General features: G+C 41.2%; 1 protein-coding gene across 9 annotated transcripts in view; it reads right to left on the reverse strand.

Annotated features, from left to right (window-relative positions):
• AKAP6 (A-kinase anchoring protein 6) overlaps positions 1 to 22,621 on the reverse strand; it is a 633,025-nt gene that overhangs the window by 381,119 nt on the left and 229,285 nt on the right. For 8 of the 9 annotated variants that reach the window (XM_051822153.3, XM_089309798.1, XM_051822154.3 and 5 more), the window contains one exon: positions 15,983 to 16,340. In XM_051822153.3, coding sequence (XP_051678113.3) covers positions 15,983 to 16,306 — 324 coding nt within the window. In that variant the 5' untranslated portion in view covers positions 16,307 to 16,340. Of the gene's footprint in view, positions 1 to 15,982; positions 16,341 to 20,853; positions 20,987 to 22,621 lie in introns of those variants that run through there. The other variant, XM_070053770.2, reaches the window with a different exon arrangement.

The following is a 22,621-nucleotide window of genomic DNA, read 5'->3' on the forward strand; positions in this document are numbered from 1 at the left end:
AAGAGATGCTAAGCCCAACAGTTATAAAAACCTAAAACAGATGACAATAACAAAACAGATGTCTACCGGCTCTAAGAAAATTCATCATTTTTTCTAACAATATATTCTTTTTTTTTTTTTTTTTTTTTGACAGGCAGAGTGGACAGTGAGAGAGAGAGAGACAGAGAGAAAGGTCTTCCTTTGCCGTTGGTTCACCCTCCAATGGCCGCCGTGGCTGGCGCGCTGTGGCCAGCGCACCGCGCTGATCCAATGGCAGGAGCCAGGAGCCAGGTGCTTTTCATGGTCTCCCATGGGGTGCAGGGCCCAAGCACCTGGGCCATCCTCCACTGCACTCCCTGGCCACAGCAGAGGGCTGGCCTGGAAGAGGGGCAACCGGGACAGAATCCGGCGCCCCGACCGGTACTAGAACCCGGTGTGCCGGCGCCGCTAGGCGGAGGATTAGCCTAGTGAGCCGCGGCGCCGGCCTCTAACAATATATTCTTATACAAAAGCAACTTATAAAATTTTAAAAGGAATATTATTTTTAAATATGGACACTACAGGCTCATAACTAAGAAAAAGAAATACATGTGGATCACAAGAAGCAGAAAGACGAAAAATGAAAATGGATACAGGTAATCTTGTGCATATAATACAGCATCATCTCCTGGATTAATCCAGACTTCAGATTCACTTAAATTTATCTAGCTCATTGCTCCCTGTAAAAAACTATAATCTAATAGATACACAAATACATGCATAAAAGCAAAATATTGGAATACCTTTATACAGAAAATCATTGTCCATGAGGGTGTTTACTATTTTTCCCATGACAATGAAGTATCTCTGTACCCATTTTCACATACCCTACAATTGTCTGTACAAAATACGTTACAGAAAAATTAAAATACATTAAAATATCTCATATTTTAATATATTCTTGCAAAAACACTTTTTTAAAGAATCAATATTTTATTACCGACGTGATTTACATCTAAATGTTGATACACTAATTCTTTCATATGAAACTTTTGAGGTAAGGATTTCTCATCCAAGTCCTACCCTAAAAAATGCAGTGTCCAGGATGTTCTGCCTTAAGCCAAATAAAATGAACATCCTATATACTGTATTCCTTCAGATTGCTAGTATAGGTATAAAAATTAACTCTCCTTAAGAGAAGCCAATTATTTCATAAGTATGATACTGGTTTATATATAATCAACAAAATAATAAAAGGAAATGTGTTTTGTGTTGGTTGCTTTCCTCTGTTCTTATTTCAACATTAACAAATATATCCATGTAGATACATAGTTCTAGAATAGAAAGAACAGATTCCTCATACCAGCTAGAATTGTATTATCTAAAACTAAATGTTGTGTTCATAACCATTACACATTAGACATCATATCCAAGTATGAGAACACACAGAGGGACTGATTAGCTTGGCCTGCAAGATTGTTTCACCAAATAGGTGACATTTTAGCTGCAATTTGAGGACACATAGCAATTTCCCCTGGCAAAAAAGCTTGAAGCAAAGAGTAAGGTGATTTACCAAGGTGAGAAAAGACTATGTCCCAAGGAGTAGAATTTAGAAAAGTCTTGTTGGAGGTACAGGAAGAGAAATGTCATGAAAGCTACCACTTATTGCCCACCAGGCCAAAGCCAAGAGCCAGGAACTCAATCCAGGTCTCTCACGTGGGTGGAAGCAACCCAACTCCTTGGGTTATCATCACTGTTGCCTCCCAGGATCTCCCATAGCAGTAGGTTGGAATCAGTAAGTTGAAGCAGGGAGTCAAACCCAGGTACTCCAACCTGGGATACAGTCACCCCAATCAGGATCCCAACCACTAGGTCAAAAGTCCACCCCTAAAATAACTTTTAAAATGTTTTACTCTTAGTTATTTCCAGGATAGCAGCACAGACACATACATCAAAGAGGTAGTCTATATGATGTTCATTGAAGGACTCAAGAGCAGCCATTAAAGAAAATCTCTCTGCCCACATTGTTTGACTTCACCATTACAGAAATCAATTCCTTTGGCCAGTGTAATAATAGTAATTCCCTACATGGAGGTAAAAGGCTGAGCTGCAGCGACCATTAACACTATTGCTTGAATTACTCTACAGAGACTTTTTTTTTCTTAAGATTTATAAGATTTATTTGAAAGGCAAAGTTACTGAGAGGCAGAGGCAGAGAGAGAGGTCTTCTATTTGCCAGTTCACTCCACAGATGGCTGCAATGGCCAGAGCTGAGCCTATCTGAAGCCAAGAGCCAGGAGCTTCCTCCAGGTCTGCCACATGGGTGCAGGGGCCCTAGGACTTGGGCCATCCTCCACTGCTTTCCCAGGCCATAGCAGAGAGCTGGATCAGAAGTAGAGCAGCTGGGACTCGAACTGGTGCCTATATGGGATACGAGCACTGCAGGCACCAGCCCCCTCTACAGAGACTTTTGATAGAAATTAGGTTTCTGGAAAGAGAGGGAAATGCAAGAAGCACTGAAAACTTTCTTCCTACATGGCCTAAGGCCAATTTCCCTCCTTGTGGATAGATTCTCTCGTGGACCTCACACCCATTCCCTCTTCGATGGGAGAAAAGCAGATAGCTTTCCATATGGCATTTCACATAGTCCTTTTCCATTTAGTGGTGTATTTTGTAAGCCTACTTTATTTAAGTAATGAAGAAAATTAGCATACTAAAGTATCCAGAATAATATGAGGGTACTTCAAAAATAGAATTGAAAAATAACTGTATCTTGGTGCAAAAAAATTTGAAATCCAAGTATAGTTTCTCCATTATGATGTATTTCCCAAGAACATTTTGAGGAGCCTTCACACAAACCCTATCAAGTCCTCACTCTCAACACTGATTCATTTTAACTGTATAATATGAGAAAACCAAGACTATTATCTTATACTTTATAGTCATTTAAATTGCTCACACCTGCACAGTGGTGCTTCACCATTATGCTAAAGGAGAAGGAATATTAGGTATGAAGCTCAGAAATGTATGGTTTGACTCCTGAGATGATGGCTAACTAAATTTTTGAGTTTTGAGTTCCTCATTTTTGATGGCAGGTTGCTGTGAAAATTAAATAATATATTGAAAGCAAACTCCTAGTGCATATGAGACATTCTGTGAGTGCTACTGAAATGGAAACTCTCTCAACAAGGGAAGAATTAACTCATATCCTGATTCTTGGTTGCCCCTTCAAACATTACCCACTAAGACCAAAAAACTGATGGCTAGCGTTGCTCAGTAATAACACTTGCAAACATTTTTAAGTAACAAACACCAATAATACTTCTCCAATCGAAGTAGTGCCTGTGACTTCAGGCTTTACTCATTTTCAAATAATTTTATATTTATTACTTTTCTCTAAATTCAGTTTTCATGGTTTCTTTCAGATTGTGAATCTGTGAAAATCCTCATTTTCCATGTTACTTTTGTTAATTAAAATTACATAGCTGAATATAAATTTCCAAAGTACAGCTTATGGATTACAATGGCTTCCCTCCCATAACGTCCCTCCCACCTGCAACCCTCCCCTTTCCCACTCCCTCTCCCCTTAAATTCACATCAAGATTCATTTTCGATTCTCTTTATATACAGAAGATCAGTTTAGCATACATTAAGTAAAGATTTCAACAGTTTGCTCCCACACAGAAACATAAAGTGAAAAATACTGTTTGAGTACTAGTTATAGCATTAAATCTCAATGTACAGCACACTAAGAACAAAGATCCTACATAAGGAGTAAGTGCACAGTGACTCCTGTTGTTGACTTAACAAATTGACACTCTTGTTTATGGCATCAGTAATCACCCTAGGCTCTTGTCATGAGCTGCCAAGGCTATGGAAGCCCCCTGAGTTCACTGACTCTGATCATATTTAGACAAGGCCATGGTCAAAGTGGAAGTTCTCTCCTCCCTTCAGAGAAAGGTACCTCCTTCTTTGATTACCCATTCTTTCCACTGGGATCTCACTCGTGGAGATCTTTCATTTAGGTGTTTTTTTTTTTTTTTCCCCAGAGTGTCTTGGCTTTCCATGCCTGAAATACTCTCATGGGCTTTTCAGCCGGATCCGCATGCCTTAAGGGCTGATTCTGAGGCCAGAGTGCTGTTTAGGACATCTGCCATTCTATGGGTCTGCTGTGTATCTCACTTCCCATGTTGGATCATTCTCTCCCCTTTTTATTCTATCAGCTAGTATTTGCAGACACTATTTTTGTTTATGTGATCCCTTTGGTTCTTAGTCCTATCATTATGATCAATTGTGAACAGAAATTGATCACTGGGACTAGTGAGATGGCATTGGTACATGCCACCTTGATGGGATTGAATTCGAATCCCCTGGTATGTTTCTAACTCTACCGTTTGAGGTAAGTCAGCTTGAACATGTCCCGAATTGCACATCTCTTCCTTCTCTTATTCCCACTCTTATATTTAACAGTGATCACTTCTCAGTTAAGTTTCAGCACTTAAGAATAATTGTGTATTGATTACAGTATTCAACCAAAAGTATTAAGTAGAACAAACAAAAAAAATACTAAGAGGGATAACATATTAAGTTGCTCATCAACAGTCAGGGTGAGGGCTGATCAAGTCACCATTTCTCCTAGTGTTCATTTCACTTTAACAGGTTTCCTTTTTGGTGCTCAGTTAGTTGTCACCTATCAGGGAGAACAAGTGGTATTTATCCCTTTGGGATTGGCTTATTTCACTCAGCATAATGTTTTCCAAATTCCTAACAGGGATCACTTTTCAGTTAAAATTTAAACACCTAAGAATAATTGTGTGTTAGTTACAGAGTTCAACCAATGGTACTAGAACAAAAAAAAATACTATAATGGATAAAGTATTACATTGTACATCAACCGTCAGGACAAGAGCTGATCAAGTCACTGTTTCTCATAGTGTCCATTTCACTTCAACAAGTTTCCCCTTTGGTGCTCAGTTAGTTGTCGCTGATCAGGGAGAACATATGATATTTGTCCCTTTGGGACTGGCTTAATTCACTCAGCATGATGTTTTCCAAATTCCTCCATCTTGTTGCAAATGACCGGGTTTCATTGTTTTTGACTACTGTATAGTATTCGATAGAGTACATGTCCCATAATTTCTTTATCCAGTCTACTGTTGATGGGCATTTGGGTTGGTTCCAGGTCTTAGCTATTGTGAATTGAGCTGCGATAAACATTAATGTGCAGACAGCTTGTTTGTTTGCCAATTTCCTTTCCTTTGGGTAAATTCCAAGGAGTGGGATGGCTGGGTTGAATGGTAGGGTTATTTTCAGGTTTCTGAGAAATTTATATTCATTAAATAAAAGTTAAAAAAAAAAAAGACAGACAAATATCCTAAACAGAACTCTGCTCTCAGAATCAGCACTTAAGTCATTTGGATCTGGCTAAATGGCCCATGAGAAGAATTCAGGTATGGAAAGCCAAGACAACGTGGCCAAAAAAGGCCTACATGAAAGATCTCTGTGAGATCCCAGTGGAAGGAAGGGACCATCAAAGAAGGAGGTACCTTTCTCTACAGAGGGGAGAGAACTTCCACTTTGATTATGGCCTTGTCTAAATAAAGTCGGAATTTGTGAACCCAAGAGGCTCCCATAGCCTTGGCAGCTCATGACAAGAGCCTTGGGTAATCAATGACATAATAAATAAGAGTGTCAATTATTAACCCAACAATGAGAGTCACTGTGCATTTACTCCCCATGTAGGATCTCTGTCCTTAATGTATTGTACTATGCAAATTAAAGGTAAAACTAGTATTCCAGCAGTATTTTATACTTAGTGTGTCTGTGTGGATGCACTCTGCTGAAATCTTTACTTAGTATATACTAAGTTGATCTTCTGTACATGAATATAATTAAAAATGAATCTTAATGAAGAATGGGATTGGAGATGGAGTAGGATATGGGATGGTTTGTGGGTGGGAGGGAGGTTATGGGGGAAAATTGCTATAATCCAAAAGTTGTACTTTCAAAATTTATATTTATTAAATAAAAGAAAAAAATAAAAAAAATACATAGCTGGACAATCTGGTAGACTTGTTGAGCCACCTTAACAATTCAATCTCTAATTCTGAGCTTAAATACTTTAGTATAGATGGCTAATATTCATGCACATCCAAAAATCTTTCATAATAATGTGTCAAAAGTGACCAAATTTAATTTTCCCATATTGCCCTCCTTATTCTTAGTCAGGAATGTCTTCATGAAGAAGAAAATAGGTGCTAGATCTCAGACTTGGACCATTTCCCAAACCATGATGAAAATATATCAATCATTCAACAATCAAAAAGTATTTCTGTGGGGCCAGTGCTGTGGAATAGTGGGTTAACCCTCAGCCTGCAATGCCGGCATCCCATATGGGTGCTAGTTCGAGTCCTGGCTGCTCTTCTTCTGATCCAGCTCTCTGCTATGGCCTGGGAAAGCAGTGAAAAATGTTCCAAGTGTTTGGGCTCCTGTACCCACATGGGAGACCTGGAAGAAACTCCTGGCTTCTGATCCTCAGCTCCGGCCATTGTGACCAATTGGGAAGTGAATCAGTGGATGGAAGACTTTCCTTTCTGTTGCTCCTTCTCTATAACTCTACCTCTCTCAGATAAATAAAATCTTTAAAAAAAATTTTTTTGTAGCATGTACTCTGTTGAACAGCATTGGATTTGTGTATAGGGAAAGAGAGATAATTACCTAATAATTAATTGAGACAAATTCTTTAACATCACTGGGCATTCTAAATATCCAAAACTAGACTTTGAACATCAAATATCTTTTTTATTTTAATCATTTTTATTGGTAAATGGTACCAAATATTCTTTCACAATATAGGCACTGATACAGGAAAAACTTTTCCATTAGCAAGCACCACAATGAAACCACACTTCCAAGACACCTAACAACTAAGATGCCGTTTACCTAAGAAGACACCTGTAAGGAAAACATGTCAATGTAATTAAACTGTCATAACAAACCACCTTAGACCAGATAATTTATAAACAAGAGAAATTTATGTCTTACAGTTCTGGAGGCTAGACGCCCAGGACCAAGACGCCAGCAAAATCAATGTCTAGTGAGGGTTTGCTCTCTGTTTCCAAGATGGCATCTTGTTGCAGGTGGAAGGTGAGAACAGCTACCTTGCATCTTTTTTTTTTTTTACAGTCATAATTGCATCCATGGAGGTGGAGTATTCATGACTAAATCACCTCCTAAAGGACCCAACTCATAATTAACATCGCTTTGGCAATTACATATATAATTATATATTTTATATACATAAGTATATATAAAGTTTGAGAGGACACATTCAGACCTTAGCACACACGAATCATAGAGATATTATAACCACAAATCTCAGCTTTGAGAAAAAAATGTTTAACAACCTCATACCCACCAACATATAAATCAATTTGATCAGTTAATTTCCTGATATTTAAATTTGCCTTTGGGGTTGCCAATTTAATGAGCATTTTCATGTAAGGTGTGTTTAATTTATTTAATTTTATTTATTTAAAAGGCAGAGAGAAAGAGAGGGAAAGAAACAAAGATGTCTCCCATCTACTGGCTCACTCCCCAAATGTCTACAACAGTGGAGACTGAGCCAAGCCAGAGCAGGGAGCCCCTAACTCAATATAGGTCTCCTATGTGGGTGACAGGGATCCAAGCCTTTGAGCCTCCCAGGCTGCACATAAGCAGGGAGCTGGAAAAGCAACAGAACCAGGATGTGAACCCAGGACTCCCCTGTGGGATGCAGGCATTCCAAGCAGCATCTGAGCTGGTGTGTCAAACACCCACTCTTTTTTTTTTTTTTTAACTTTTATTTAATGAATATAAATTTCCAAAGTACGGCTTATGGATTACAATGGCTTCCCCCCCATATTGTCTCTCCCACCCGCATCCCTCCCCTTTCCCACTCCCTCTCCCCTTCCATTCACATGAGGATTCATTTTCGATTATCTTAATATACAGAAGATCAGCTTAGTATACATTAAGTAAGGATTTCAACAGTTTGCTCCCACACAGAAACATAAAGTGAAAAATAATAGATGATTTTTTAAATGATGATGAAATCAGATCAGACCTATTGTCATGTTTAATCCCAGTGAGAGTCAAGTTGGGAATTGATAATTTCTTCTTTTTTTTTTTTTTACAGAAGATCAGTTTAGTATACATTAAGTAAAGATTTCAACAGTTTGCACCCCCATAGAAACACAAAGCGAAATATACTGTTTGAGTACTCATTATAGCATTAAGCCTCAATGTACAGCACATTAAGGACAGAGATCCTACATGAGGAGTAAGTGCACAGTGACTCCTGTTGTTGACTTTACAAATTGACACTCCTGTTTATGGCATCAGTAATCTCCCTATGCACCAGTCATGACAAACACCCACTCTTAATGTAAGTTTTGATCCCAAATAAAAACAAATAAAAATAATATTGCATAAATTACCACTGGATAACAATAACTTGCATAGTATGCTCCAAAATTAAAGTACATATCAAAGATATTGAGCAAAGTTGAAATGATCTAAAGTAGTAACTATCAAACTGTTCTGGCCTTGACTCAGAGACAGACATAAATTTTACATCATGACCAAGCATGGATACTTTTTATAATTAAAGCCAAGTTTTACGAAATAGCACATTTGCTTACTTCACATACTTCCATCCTGTTTTATTGTTTTAGTTCTGTAATTCACTGAATTGATTCCACAAGCCAAAGGGATTGAGGCCTACTTGAAAAATGGTTGCCTAAAAGTTAGAAAATGTCTGCTCTTTCCAGAAAACAAAGATATTTTGCTTTCAACCTTAAACTGGTGCTTATATGATTTAATAGGTATTAGAAACCACTCAAAAAATGGTACTATTTTAAAGCTTCAGACTTGCACATGTAGTCACACTAATGCTAAGATCAGAATCCTTCGAATTCTAAACTACGGATGTCAGAAGTTTAGTTTCACTCACAGTTGTCTTTAACAAGAATTTCTGGGAACCCCAGAATGTTTTTCAGATGTACACAAGAATTAATTCTGGCTGTTGCTCACTGTCATACCCAGCAGACCCTGAGCTGCACAGCTATCACACTGGTACTCCCACTGCCCTCACAGGCAGAGCTCACTGTTAATGTTCCAGCAGTAGGACAGAGAAAATTCTTTCCCTCTGCACCTGTCAAATGAGGGAAGACTCAGCCTCAACCACTTGGGAAGTAATCGAAGTCATATCCAAAGTGTTTATCCCTGTTGGCTATCCACACGGCCCAGGTGTCTACTCAGGATAGGATCCAGCACTAGCAATGCATTGTAATACGACCTACCATTACCTCCCACCCTCACACAAGGGGCAGACTCCTTATCCTCTCCAAAGAACCCCATCACCCTGGGACTTCCATCATCTTAGTCATCAGGCATATCTGATGTGCCAAAGCAGAGCTAGGAAGAGGCAAGTCTTGGTCCCAGCAGGGCCTCCAGACCCAGGTGAGTCATGAGTATGTGAGTTAACTCCAGATGTCAGACACATCTCATTCTGGGGCAGTCCAGCTGGGACATCTTGTAACCAGTCTCTATTGAATGCTCAAACTTTAGCAATCAGTCCTAAGTCAGGGACACAAGCCCAAATCTCACTGGAGGAGGTTTAGAGTAGAATTTATCTAAACTAGGTTTTGAGGGAACTAGTTCCAACTGAGTTACGTTAAGACTTCCATAAGCTATCCAGATTCATCATTTAGCCTATGCCAGTTAGCATAACCCTTGCCTCTTTCCAGCAGCCATGTTTCTGGAATACAAACAATATTCTCCCTGAGAAGACCGTTAATCAGGAAGCTGAGGTGCCTACACTGTCTGTTTAGCACTGAAATACATTCACCCAGACCAGAGACCTCAGTTAAAATAAAAACTATTTAAAAGTTTTTGTCTGATTTTTTTTCACAGCCCTGCTTCTGAATCCAAAGAGGGGAGGAGAATAGATCTAAAAATGATTTGGGGCCGGCGCCGCGGCTCACTAGGCTAATCCTCCGCCTAGCGGCGCCGGCACACCGGGTTCTAGTCCCGGTCGGGGCGCCGGATTCTGTCCCGGTTGCCCCTCTTCCAGGCCAGCCCTCTGCTGTGGCCAGGGAGTGCAGTGGAGGATGGCCCAGGTGCTTGGGCCCTGCACCCCATGGGAGACCAGGAAAAGCACCTGGCTCCTGGCTCCTGCCATCGGATCAGCGCGGTGCGCCGGCCGCAGCGCGCCGGCCGCGGCGGCCATTGGAGGGTGAACCAACGGCAAAAGGAAGACCTTTCTCTCTGTCTCTCTCTCTCACTGTCCACTCTGCCTGTCAAAAAAAAAAAATAAATAAATAAATAAATAAATAAATAAATAAAAATGATTTGGCTGCTTTCTCATACCTCTTACTAAAAAATTGTTGAAGCCGGCCGGCGCCGTGGCTCAATAGGCTAATCCTCCGCCTTGCGGCGCCGGCACACCGGGTTCTAGTCCCGGTCAGGGCGCCGGATTCTGTCCCGGTTGCCCCTCTTCCAGGCCAGCTCTCTGCTATGGCCAGGGAGTGCAGTGGAGGATGGCCCAGGTGCTTGGGCCCTGCACCCCATGGGAGACCAGGAAAAGCACCTGGATCCTGGCTCCTGCCATCGGATCAGCACGGTGCGCCGGCTGCAGCGGCGGCCATTGGAGGGTGAACCAACGGCAAAAGGAAGACCTTTCTCTCTGTCTCTCTCTCTCTCACTGTCCACTCTGCCTGTCAAAAAAAAATTAAAAAAAAAAAAAAAATTGTTGAAGCCAAGAAGCAAAATATGTGGATTGCATTTTCAGTTTAAAAAGTGGAAAAAGTACTCAATAAATACTCCTATATTTCAAAGTTTCCACTTTTGAATCTTCAAGTCAGATATTTTTATTCACTCTCAAGAACAATCACTCCACCAAGAACTTGGAAATGAGAGAGAGAAGAGTAGACAATGACTATGAGATAAGCAAAGTCCCCTTAAAAACAAACAAACAAACAAAAACCATGGCTCTGGGTCTAAAAGACCTCAAAGTATACTTATTGATCAAAATCATCACCAAAGAAAGAGTCCAATAGGCAAGAGAGGTGTGAGGCCAGGCACAGCCACCTAAAGAAAGAGTAAACTCTTCTCGGCAGACTTTGTAGGTAAGATCTCTAAGACTTCAAAATTACTCACAGACTCTCCTTCATAGAACAATGTACTAAACCTGCTGGGGCCTTGATTCACCCCATGTCTTCGTCCTAATGCAGTTCTCACTGAGCAGCCATCTTTATGTGACTTATCATGCAAGTCTATCTTAGGGAGAGAAGGCACCAACCATACAGTCTAGCACTTGTTATGCAACCACAGATGTTAAATGAGCCACCAGTCAAGTGCTCCGCCTTGTCCTAGGCAATAGAGATACTGGAGAGTCAGGCATTTGAGGTCTTTGGGGAAAATAAGTAAACAAGTGGTATAACAATTGAAGCTTGTGATAAGAACCATTTAAAAAAAAATAAAAGTGGGCAAAACACTAGATAACGGCTAGGAGAGAGACTGGATATTTTAATAACAGAGCTCAGAAGATACTTATTTGAAAAAGTGACTGTTAGTATAAGACCATAGGCAGACCTACCCTAAGCACTTTCGAAAAGCATTTTTCAACTAAGTTTTTTGTGTTTTGTTGTTGTTGTTGTTGTTGTTGTTTTACAGAGCTATACATTGGTGTGATGGTAGAAAAGACCATGTTGAAAAGACATAGGACAAGAATGTGACAATAAGTATGAGACAAAGGGACAAGTTAGATAAGGGCAGCTGCTTTTTTTGTTTGCTCTTCAACCAACACAGGTCTTACCTCCTCACTCTCACCCACTGTCTAATCCTCTTCCAGGCATGGCTGTTCCTCTGACTAATAGCTTGGTGAGGATCTAGATTCTTCCAGCCAAAAAAAAAAAGGGAAGGGAGTTTCTAGGCAGAGGCAATAGGAAAAGCTGTGAGGCAAGAACCTATCATTTGTTTGGAATTTCCAGTGCACCTGGAGCTTTATCACCAAGGGAGAAAGTAACAGGAGCCAAGGCCGGAGAAGCAGGCAAAGTCATAGACTTGGGAAAAAAAATTTTTATTACAAATCCAGTAAGAAGCAAGGGAATGACATGCCCTAAATTAAATTTTTAAAGATCTCATCAGCTACAGTGTGGATAACAAACTGGTAAAGATACCAATGGAAGCAAGGAGAAACAGCACTTTAAAGGTAGCCAGGCAAGCAGGGATATGGCTTGTCTCAGGGCAACAGCAGTAGTGCTGGAGAGCAGTGGATGGCTCAGAGCACATGTTGGAGACAAATTCCTAGCTTGTTTCTTCAGACCCCATTCATTTCACTGGTTCACTCCTCCAAGTGATCCCAAGAGTGAGGATGAGTGCCAAGCTGAAGCCAGGAGCCAAGAACTCAATCTGGGTCTTCTGTGTGTGTGTGTCAGGGACCCAATTACTTGAGCTGTTACCTGCTGCCTTCCAGGCTATGTATTATCAGGAGGCTGAACTCAGGAGTGGAGCCAGAACTGAAGCCCAGGCAGTCTGGTGTGGGATGAAGACATCCACACCCCACACAACCATGCACCAAATGCCTGCCCTAGGACTTCTTGGCAGACATGCAAGGAGTATTGAAAAAGTTCATGGAAAAGGCACTTTATGAAAAAATGGTGGATTCTAAAATTTTTACACCAAAAGAAATATCTTTTCATTCCATTTGCCATGAACTTTTTAAAGTATACTCACATATATAGGGTAGAGAGTCCTGCTTTGGCTTAGCAAAGATTGGTACCTTTTACTGAAATTGGGAATATGGCAGTGGGGGAAGGATTAAGAGCTATTCAGTGGGCATATTCAGTTTGTGATATTCAAAAGACACAAGTGGAGATATCTTTTGAGTATGCTCCTCACATTGGGAAAACATGGGGATGGATACATAAACTATCTGTGCCTAGGTGACCTCTAAGGTCAAGAGCTTTCCATCCCTGTGATGGTTATTTTTCATCATAAATAATCAGCTTAATGGGAGTCAAGCTGAAAACCCAAAGGCCCTCTGCTTTGCCACAGGCCGCCACTGAGAGCTGTTTCTACAAGGTTGATTTGTTGTACTTCCACATAGAAGGCACTGTGTCCAAGTTCCTTTACATTCTAATGGATCAATGTGGAAATCTGACAAGGTCACATCTATTTGTAAATGTTTTGAAAAAATTCATCAAAGTGTTTATTTGATTGAAAAAAGAAGTACTATAAAAGTACAGGAGAGATTTTAAGTAGGTTGAGATAAAGCTAAAACCTCATGTAGACTGCTGTAGAGGCCACATCTTTTTAACTTTGGGTTCAAGTGCAAGGTCTCTGTTACTACAGAATATCTGAGAACATTACAGAGAACGTTGGGTTGGTTAAGTCACGTGATGAAGCCAGCACCAAAAAAAAATCAATAAAGATTCTAGAACCAGATGAAGTTGGACAATTTCAGTTTATCCCTCAGCAGTCAGGATCTAGTAGTTCTGTGTGGTTACTGTGTTTTCTCACACCCACCTGTGCCTCCCTTCTCAGCAAGGAGGACAGAACACACCATGGGGTGGAGCTGACAGAGGCAGCTGTGAAATGCCTTTTGACCAGAGCGAGGTCAAATGAGCAGTTCCAACAAGAAAACAGACTACCTTACACATGATTTCCCAAACAAAATTTCATACTCAATGGAATTTTCAATTTATTGATATAATAGATACATTGCTGATATACTTAATTGACCCATTAATGTTTTTAACAGCCATTAGCAGCATTCTCAGTTTTTTTGTTTGTTTGTTTGTTTTGGTCAGGCAGAGTGGACAGTGAGAGAGAGAGACAGAGAGAAAGGTCTTCTTTTGCCATTGGTTCACCCTCCAATGGCTGCTGCGGCGGGCACTGATCCGAAGCCAGGAGCCAGGTGCTTCTCCTGGTCTCCCATGCGGGTACAGGGCCCAAGGACTTAGACCATCCTCCACTGCACTCCCGGGCCACAGCAGAGAGCTGGACTGGAAGAGGAGCAACCGGGACAGAATCTGGTGCCCCGATTGGGACTAGAACCCGGTGTGCCGGCGCCGCAGGTGGAGGATTAGCCTATTGAGCTGTGGTGCTGGCCCCTCAGTTGAGTTTTCTAAAGATATTTCCATTTAGCCCCCATTCTCCTTTACAGTTACTCACCTTTCTGTGTAAAGCTGAAAGGTTCTCAGGCCGGCGCTGTGGCACAGTGGGTTAAAGCCCTGGCCTGAAGTGCAGGCAACCCATATGGGTAGCAGTTTGAGTCCTGGATGTTCCACTTCTGATCCCGCTCCCTGATAATGTGCCTGAAAGCAGCAGAGGATGACCCAAGTCCTTGGGCCCCTGCACCCACGTGGGAGACCCAGAAGTTCCTGGCTCCTGATCGGCTCAGCTCTGGTCACTGCAGCCATTTGGGGGGCAAAGCAGCGGCTAGAAAACCTCTCTGTGTCTCTCTTTCTCATCTCTTTCAAATAAATAAAACTAAACCTTTAAAAATATATAAATACATAAATATAGATAGATTCTGGAGAGCGACGGCTTTTCTTACAAACCCATCTCTACATCTACTTAATCTACTTAGGAGAGACACATTAGCATTGGAGGAGATGAGAAAGGGGAGGGGGCGACACAAGCTTCCTAACGTCTACTTCACTCCAACCCCAAAGAGCTGGAGAGCTGCTCCTCTGATGCAGAACCCTGTTTCAGAGACTCGGTCCCATCATCCCTTGCTACCACAGCAGGAAGCTGGCCGGGCCTCACGGTCTGCTGAAGCTGCTTCCTAGCCATCTCTGTAACCCTTGTATACCTTCTTCCCAAGACAGAAGGAGCCTGCAGGCCTGCTCAAGGCAGAAGCCCAGCTACCTTTGGCTCTCTGGCCCTTTGGTGCTCTCTCTCCCCCAGACCCTTCTCTCCCACTCCTGCCCACCAACATGCTCTCAAACATTCTAGAGCAGCAGCAGGGTCCAGAACCTGTTAAAGCAGCTGAGAAGGCTGAGGTAGTGCCCGCTCTAGGCCCTGGGAGACAGGTTCTCCTTCACCGCTTATCTTTTCCTCTCTGCCAGTGGTTGCCTGCTATCTGTCATTTAAGTGTTAAAACATCCAAGCATCTACTTAAGTCTTTTGTTTCAGGTCATTTAGGATGAATTAGCTCTGCAAAAGCCATTTTCCTTAGAATTCCATGTACCTGACTAGAAACTTACACTCCAGTTTGGAATTAACACACTGATTGATTATAAATCTACCTCACTTTGCCGGTCAATGACCTGAGCACTATTTCACTCAAGGACCTGGGAGAGAGGAGTGGCTACAGCAGAGCAAGATTCACAGCTCTGTGAGGTCCCCAGGCCAAAAACTATTAATAGCACTCTACTGGTGCTTTCAGATTGCCAACAGTCAGACATTTTGAGGGCCCTAGACTTTTTGTAAATGTTTGAACGGCGGATGAGTTGTCATAAAAGCACCGTAGTTCTGTGTGATGCATTGTACCTGGATGAAAGGATCCTTTTTAAAAGGAGCCCATTGCCCTTCCCCACCACGCCAGAATCCATCGTCGGGCACAAAGGCAGCATCGGCTTCAACAGAGGGTAACAATCACACACAGGCTCACAGTCACATCTCAGCTTGATGTTTTACCTATGAGAGTCTTCTATTAAACCCTTTGCATCAGTTCTTAAAACGCTTTTGTTCTTTATATCTGATAGCTATGGACATCGCATAAAAATGCCTCTCCCTTTCCTCACTCCTTTGAACTATCCCCAAAGCTAATGTTACACTGAATAATCAGCATATGAAGCAAAATCAGAAAAGTATTCCACCCCTGTTTATCCACAAAGATAATGGCTTCATACCTGTTACCATGGTTTTCTTCCTAGACATTTCCTCACTGGGAATTAGAGAACTCAGCTCCAGATGTCACAGCCTCTCTCAGACTTCTGTCCTGGGAGAAGCTGAGCCCAAAGACCTGCCTTACCTTTAGTTGCACTAGGTGCACATCCACGTGCTTGCTGTCCGAGTCCTGCTGCACTGAATAGGTTAGGTCCCGGACCCTCTCTGAGGTCATCCGCAGCCAGGTCTCAATTTCAGGTAAGTGGAGGACAATCTTCCAGTCAGCCCCTGTATGTAGTGGGGGTGGCTTTTCGTACTGCTGGTCGGAATCTGTGTCCTTCATGGCCTCTTCTCCCTCACCCTGCTCCACGGTGGGTGTCATGTTGATGGCCATGGGTGAAGCATCAGTAGCCATGGGATCCAGGTCTTGTGACCTCAGGGGGGAAAGTGTCACGCTCATGGTTAACATGGAGAAGTCTAAATCTTACTTCTTTCCAAAACAGCTGAAAGGCAAGAGGAAAGAAGAAAGTGAGTCAGACAAGATTGCCAAATAAAGAAATGATAGTTCACAGAAGAAAAAGGATTTCTAAATTAAGCCAGATTTCTAAATTAAGAAACTGTAGTTTGTAACAAAAACAAGAAGTTTTGATTTTCTGTATGGTGGCCCCAAGATCCAGCATATGCTAGGAACACAGAATCCTAGTGGAATTATCCACCCAAACATCTATCTCCCCTCTTCCTTAGTAACAAAATCATGATTTTTTATAACTGTGCATTTTCCTGCACATAATCTAAAACTAAGTTCATCTCCTTTCCAGCTACAAGTGGCTGTGTGACTAAGTTCAGCCAATGAAATGGAAGTGGAATTGCTATGTAGAAATTCTGAGACCTGACTCAGGAAGGGCCCCCTCTTTGCCCTTCTGCTTTTGCTCTTCCTTCCAGACTATAATATGGACTTGATGGATGGAGCTCCAGCTGCCAGCTCAGACCCAGAGATGCTTCTGAGTATGCTGGGTAGAGGACAGTGGAATACAGAGGAAGGAATGTGATAATGAGAAATTACTTTATTAGTCCTGACTGCTGTCCTGGACTTCTTTTATGTGAGAAAAACTTCATGATTATTTGAAATTTTTCTACCATAAGTATCCACACATCATTTTGACTATAACCAATATATTCAATACTTAAACTAGCTGGACAGTGAAGATATTCTAATTCTAAAAAACAGTGTGCTAACTTCAGGAGATACTGCTGCTTTCCATGATTTATTAGGAAAACAGATACCATGTGGGGATTCCAACTCTTGACTTTCCTGAAAAGTATAAATCATATTCAATAGATATAATTAACTCTCACCCTAAATTACACTGATATTTGATTATATTGCATTTTTAAGAGGCTTCTGGAATTTCAGGAGTAATAAATTGCCCTGAAATGCCTCACAATAGAATTTAATCAAATATGTGAAAACAACCTAAGTGTGTCAAGATAAAGGTGGCTTTTTAAGATACAGTTGATTAATTTACTAATCCTATAGCTACTAAATTTATCTTTCTTCTGGAACCCATCTAGTATAAAGTAACAAACTTTTGGCTCATGTTCTTTAAAAATAAGCATTTTAAAACAGATAATTTTTAGCCTTAGGAGCAGTTTTTCTATCCAAAACAAAGAATTTCTGTTTCTATTAGACTTCTCTGGCTCTACACACTCAAGTTAGTTTCTACCCTATTTTTCCAAAGATGAGAAAGGTGTCTCACTGAAAGATCAGAAATTAAATATGATAGTCAAAAGTAACTTAAACACAAGCAGCAAAAATCAAAAACAAATAGGATATCAAACCAAGAAGCTTCTGCATAGCAAAAGAAACAACCTGCAAACTGAGGAGACACCTGTAAAATGGGAGAAAAATAAATATGCAAGCTATTCATCTCACATCGGATTAAAGTGAAGGATAAATAAAAAATTCAAATGACTCAGCAGGAAACATGACAGTGGTTTCATTTAAAAATGGGCAAATATTATGAATAGACAGTTCTGAAAGAAGACACACAAATGACAGATATATGAAAACATGCTCAACATCAGGAATCATCTGGGAAACACAAATGAAAACCATAATGAGATAGCATCTCACCCAGTCAGATGGTTTATCAAAAGGATAAAAACTAATAATTGTCGGTGAGGATACAGACAAAGGAAAATTCTCTGGCATCCTGTAGGTAGGAATGCAAATCAATGCAGGTATTTTGGAAAATAGTGTGGAAGTTCCCCAAAAAAACTGAAACAGAACCACCACGTGATACAGCTATCCCACTGCTGGGTACATATCCAAGGAAATGGAGTCACTTTACAAGATACTTCTGCACTCCCAGATTTATTGAAACTCTACTCAGAAAAACCAAATGACCTAAAAAATGGGGGTGGCGGGGAGGCAGATCAAGAAAGTTCCTAATTTTACCAGGAACATGTAAATTTCCAAACAGGAATGGGCACAGGGAATAAAAAGACATACTGAATTTACAAAAGTCTTAACAATAAGTTATTTCTATCATTTTAAAATCCTTCCAATACAGTAGTGTAAACTCATTCCCTAATTTCTTAAGTATCTAATTTTTAAAATAAATGATCAGGTTTACAATCCTACTAGGCCTGGCTATTTTTAATAATGAAGTTTCCCTGAGAGGGATAGAATTCCAAGAAAAGTGTGTTACCCTGACACTTCTTCCTAAACCATATCCCAGCCTCAGGTAAGCTCTGATTCTGATTTCCTAAAACAATTTTAAATTATTTATCAATTCACTGTGCTCTGGGACATCAGTTTAGAATCACAATCCTAGAGAAAGAATCTGATACACAAAGGTTAATAAAGGTTTCTAGTTCAAGGACATAGAACTGGTTAGAAATAAAGACAACACTGGTGTCACAGAGGTTCCCTGTTCCAAAAAACTAGATTGACTGGCACCAGAATTCTAAAAGGCCAGGGTGATGAATAATGAATGGTTAGGCAACACCTACACACACTCACTTGTCCCTAGATCCCTGCCCAAGAGCTCTACAAAACTAAAAAAAAGGTGCTTGGTCATTGTGTTTTCTCTGAAATTCCCAAATCAAGGCAGGGCCTTCTTTGAAACACACATCCTACTACAAATATAGAACTTTCCAGCCTACCATAAACTGAAGAATCAGCTCAAGGCAATTTATGTCCTGTCCCATGTTTCCATATATACCCATCAGGCTGGGTACCAAGTAAGTGCAGTACAGTTTTATGTGACTTGGGGCAAAATGCTCCACTTTCATAGGTTTCAGTTTCTCATATGTAGAATAACAATGCTAAACTACATGATCAGTAAGATCCCAACTAATCCTAAGAATTTGTAATTGCCTAGAGTAATTTATTCAGAGATCTCAAAGCGTTTGGAAGCTTCCTGCCTAGAATGAGTGCAGGGACACTATTGAATGATAGCCCTTCATTTTATCAAAGTACACAAACAGTATCAACAGACTTGTCCTGTATAAAGCAAAGAAATAAATTATCATCATGACAGAAAGCGCTTTGTAAATCGCTGCTTACACATTAGATGTTGCCAATTCTTCCCTGAGGAACAGACATGGGAGATTCCCCTCCTGGGTATTTACCACTTAAGAAGAACAACATACATGTAGTTATATGTGTGGGGGACACACAGAATGAAATATACGAAACAAAAATGTAGCTAGAGAGGACGATGAGTAACAGGCATAGAAGCTTGATATTCAACTTGCTAAGGCAAAATTTTCCTGCATCTGAAAAACTTCAACCTGGATGCCATGTCTCCACATTTAACTGATAAGACTCTCAACAAGATAAGTTCTATAACCCAGAGAAGTAAAGCAAAGCAAAGCTTTACTCAAACTTCATTTTATCTTTTGTCTGTTTACTTTCCCTCACATATAACTTTGTCACTAAGAGAAGGAATGCTGTATTTGTCATAATAGCATAGCAAGCCTGGAAAGTGGCATAAAATGAATTATACCCAGTTTAAAAGAAATTACTGTTAACATTTGATTTTCAATTCTAGTAGATCACATTTAAATGTGGCACCCATGGATGCCCACATGTTCTTTCTGATCTTCCGAAAATCAGAGCTGACTTGTAAGATAAACTCATAATTCAAAAGAAAGATGCCCTGGAATGTGGAGACTTATAAATCTTTGTGTATATTTTCCTGTTCTTATCATGACGATTCAAGCTTGCTTCCCCAAATTATTCCATTTGAATGCAAACAGTGGGAAATTCAGCACAAGTCCGTATTTCTAAATACTGTAAGTTTTGTATCCTTCCCCTACAAGTCATTGTGCCAATAAGATTCCTTTCTAGTCACAAAGAAATTAAAAAAAAAAATTAGACAACTTCTGATCATGCAAATGAAAGCGTCGGGCAAAGCACCCACACGTACCCACCAAACTACAATTCCGGCTCCAAGACAGCGTGACAGGAATGACCCACCAGTCGTTTGGAACCCAGTGACCTCCTCCTCTCCTCCCTCCCATTCAGTGCCTGTCTGTGGCCACCTTTCTAGCATTAGAGATAATGCCACCTTTATCCCAGCTGCTGTTAAAAATAACATCCATCAAATCCTTTCCTTTGCACAAATCCAAAGAGGAGGCAATATTTAAATTGCAAAAGCTGAAAGCAGTATGATTTTGGAGTTCTTTCTTAATCTGTGGGAGTGTTCCCCCTCTCCCTATCTTATTCCATTTATCATCCTTTAGAAACAGAAGAAAACATACCATGGATTGCTTATTAACAAGGACTGGTTCTGCTATCTCCCTGACAGTCCACAAGTTGACGTTAGCAGAATGCATTTGACTTGAATAAATAGATGCAATTAAACCGGGTGAGTGTTCTCTGGCCAAATCAGGAGGAAAAAGAATCCAGCTACGTAGCCATCTAAACTGCCCATCTCTTTCTCCTTCTCCTTTAGTGTTCTCTCAAATAAAAGAACAGAAAAGCCGGTATGTGCCGACTATACTCACTGTAAATGCTTTTGTTCCTAATGGCCTCAGGATTAAGCCTCTGGCTCCTCCTTCTCTCCCCCTCCCCTGCTTCTCTTCTTGTAGCCAAACAAGATAAAGGCCAGGGTGGGGACTGCTCCATGCCAGTAGGGCACTAGCTCTGTATGCCCCTAGTGGCCTTGATTTCTTGCTGAGGGCTGCCACACAGCCCCTATTTGGAAGCTAACGTGTAAGTTCCAGGACTGTGCAGTTAGAGACAGGCCTTTTGTAAACAAGAAAGGATAGATGAGCTGAGAAAAAGGAGACAGTTGCTAAAACCAGGATCATTATGGAAAAGTGTTTGGTGGACACAGAACACCTAGTCACTGGTCAGAAGACCAAGACCATACTCACAAAACCAAGCAATCTGAAGGAAGGATAAATTAATAGTACTGTGTTAAAACGACCAGCTGACAGAGCAGATCGGATCTACATAGATTTAAGCTCTTTCTCTTTTCTCGGGAAGAAACTGTTCATTCCAAGTGAGAACATCGTCGTGTGTACAGTCTAAGAGGCAGTCTTGTTGCTGTGTAACTCAATCCTTAATCTAAATACTTGCTGTAATCCTTCTCTGCCCTTCCTCCCTAATTTGGAACTCTAGCCAAAATAACTGATTGGCTTGTTAAAAAGAACATATTACAAAACAGAGTTAGAGAAAATTATGTTAGACATCACTAAGAGCCCTATTTTCTTCTCCTTCATTTCTTCTTCTTCTTCTTTTTTTTTTTTTTTTGACAGGCAGAGTGGACAGTGAGAGAGAGAGACAGAGAGAAAGGTCTTCCTTTCTTCCTTTTGCCGTTGGTTCATCCTCCAATGGCCGCCACAGCTGGCGCGCTGCGGCCCGCGCACTGCGCTGATCCGAAGGCAGGAGCCAGGTGCTTCTCCTGGTCTCCCCTGGGGTGCAGGGCCCAAGCACTTGGGCCATCCTCCACTGCCATCCCGGGCCACAGCAGAGAGCTGGCCTAGAAGAGGGGCAACCGGGAAAGAATCCAGCGCCCCAACCAGGACTAGAACCCGGTGTGCCGGCGCTGCTAGGTAGAGGATTAGCCTATTGAGCCACGGTCCCAGCCTCTTCATTTCTTTTAACAGACATTTTAGAAAGCAAAAAAAAAAAAAAAAAAATACTCTGGACTGTCTCAGGTTTAGTCTAAGGTTAGAGCTCATGCTTTGACTGCATTAATAATGGACAAGTAAATTAACTCAAGAGGTGCAGCCTGTACTCCATTCCAGGATACCAGAACAGGACTTGGCAAAGAAAACACAAAAATAAGCTAATCAATTGCTTAATTAAACACTGCTACCTACCCGGATGAACGAGGATCTAATGCATCACCTGGTTTTAAATCTTGCTGTCTGTGTACCTCCCAGGCCTTTTGTGGGGTCAAAGCTGAGAAACTTTAAATGGCTTTCAGCTCTTAGACAGGAGAGCCAAAGAGTCTCTGCCAGGTATTAGGTTAAATTTGTACTTGGAGAAGAAAAGAGAAGGTGGCTTTTGTAAGATGCTCGTAAGGAAATTTCCACAGTAGCTCTCTGAAGCCCCGCTCTCCTTGGTGCTGTCCCCCTCGACTCCATGCCCTCCGCACACACCGGGAGAAACACTATCTAGTGGGACCACTGCAGGAACCCCAGATTAGTCTCACTTTCTAATCTGCCTGCAGTAACCAGCTAGCCTGCAAGCACATACCAGTGGGGGCACCAAGGGCCCCAGGGTGGGAAACAGCCAATAACGGAGGAGCCCTGACAGATTTCC

The sequence above is a fragment of the Oryctolagus cuniculus genome, chromosome 12 (assembly GCF_051225735.1).
Source record: "Oryctolagus cuniculus isolate XC-2025 breed Fujian yellow rabbit chromosome 12, ASM5122573v1, whole genome shotgun sequence".
NCBI classification, from domain to species: Eukaryota; Metazoa; Chordata; class Mammalia; order Lagomorpha; family Leporidae; genus Oryctolagus; species Oryctolagus cuniculus.